Raw genomic sequence first — 1,926 nt, 5'->3', positions numbered from 1 at the left:
TCCTTGTAAAGAAGGCTTAGTTCTCCTTTCCAACCGATGAGGGATGTCATACTGCTGCTTTAGAAAGTTTAACTAGGGAGGTGAAGATCTCAAAGGTAAGGTTGACAAATGTGAGTTATGCAGGGGTGGTCATGGTACTTTAGAGTCTCCGTTAATCGATCAATAGGTGGATTTAGTGGCTGGTCAGAACATGTTTCCTAATACTTTTTAAAGTAACAACAATCCAAATTGAAATAACCTATAAGAAACCGAATCATGGAAATTCAAACTGGCGCCCTTCCACTGCACAACCTTGTTTTCAAGATTCTTATAACCGAGGGCAATGTCAGTATAATAATGGGGGTTCTAATGTACAAAGTTCAGGTAATGTGAAAGATTTGAGTGGTGGTATGGGAAGACTGGAAGAGATGATGCAACAAATTCTTGTTCGAGATCAAGCCAATCAAAACACTTTTGCTGAACATGAACTATTATTGAAAAATCATTAGTCATCACTACCTGACCTTCAGAGGTGCGTTGGTGATATTGCTCGGCGTTTAGATGAGAGACCTCCGGGACAGTTTTCAGGTACTAGTAAGCCAAATCCGTCCGCACATTTGAAAGAAATTACTACTCGTAGCGGAAGGCTTTTGGGTCCCATGGTAAGCAGAAATAGGGTTGAAGTTGAAGATGAGGAAGCGGTGGATGAAAAGATAGAGATGGAGGTTCCCAGTAAGATACATGGTAACACACCAGTTTTTGAACCACAAGTGGAAAGTAGCATCAAGAAAAAGGCGGTTGAAGTCCACCCGTCACATGTCATTGATCACTCTCATGTCCCGTATCCCGCTCGTCTAAAGCATCAAAAGTACACTAAGGAGTACATGCATTTTCTTGATATGTTCAGACAGCTGAAAATTAATATCCGTTCATTGAAGCTCTCCAACATATGCCGAAATATGCGAAGTTCTTAAAAGATTTGTTGAAAAGAAAAGATCTTTTAGGGGAGGTTTCATCTATTCCTCTTAAAGGGGAATGTTCAGCGGTTGTGTTGAATCGAGTACCAAAAGGGTTGTCGGATCCGGGTGCGTTTACTATTCCGTGTTTGTTTGGTAGTGACATGACGAGTCAACCATTGGCGGACTTGCGGGCTAGTATTAATCTCATGCAATATTCTTTGTACGAAATGTTTGAGTTAGGCAACCTTGCACCGACTCGCATGTCTTTGTCTTTGGTGGATCGCTCACTTAAGTACCTACGGGTTATTATTGAAAATTTGCTAGTAAAATTTGACAAGTTTGTTTTGCCGGTGGATTTTGTGGTGCTTGATATGGAGGTCGACGAGAGGGTTCCCATTATTTTTGGTCATCCGTTTTTATGTACCGCGAAGGCGCTTATCGATGTGTATAATAGAAGGATCACTCTTTGGGTTGGTGATGAGAATGTTACATATGATGTTCCTAGGTCGATGAAGCACCCAGGTGATCAAGATGATTTTAGTGATCCATGTCATTCCGTTTATTTTCTTAACTCTTTTATTCCAGGTTTTGACACACGTCTTGATTTCATTTGTAGATCCGATCTTGTTGGAGTTGGTGCTGGTGAAGAGATGGAGAAAGAAATCTAAGAAAAAATTTCTTGTTTGTCAGAGATTATGGAGGATAGTGAAGTTATTTGTGAGAAAGATGTAGAAAAACCCGCTCCGTTGGAGCTAAAAGTCCCCCCCCCCATCTCATTTGGAGTATGCTTATCTTGAAGAGGGTTCGAATTTGCCCGTTATTGTGTCTTCCAAGTTGACGGAAAAAGATAAGATGAATTTGTTAGAGGTATTGAAATTGCATAAAGGGGAAATTGCATGGAGACTTTCGGATATTCAAGGTATTAGTCCCTCTTATTGTACCCACCGAATTTTGATGGAAGATGAATATAAACCAGTGGTTCTACCCA

The 1,926-nt window shown here is 40.6% G+C and overlaps 1 protein-coding gene across 1 annotated transcript; it reads left to right on the top strand.

Moving 5' to 3' along the window:
• The first annotated feature begins 336 nt into the window (after positions 1 to 336).
• On the top strand, positions 337 to 1,606 carry LOC143559548 (uncharacterized). Its single transcript, XM_077048086.1, has 3 exons — positions 337 to 363; positions 489 to 859; positions 970 to 1,606. Exons 1-3 carry the CDS (start codon positions 337 to 339, stop codon positions 1,604 to 1,606), a joined length of 1,035 nt encoding a protein of 344 aa, XP_076904201.1.
• Positions 1,607 to 1,926: the final 320 nt, after the last annotated feature.

This window comes from Bidens hawaiensis, unplaced genomic scaffold, assembly GCF_021521415.1.
Source record: "Bidens hawaiensis isolate Kalapana, Puna unplaced genomic scaffold, B.hawaiensis_p1.1 tig00019932_1, whole genome shotgun sequence".
Lineage (NCBI taxonomy): Eukaryota > Viridiplantae > Streptophyta > Magnoliopsida > Asterales > Asteraceae > Bidens > Bidens hawaiensis.
This window is presented reverse-complemented; position numbering and strand designations above follow the sequence as displayed.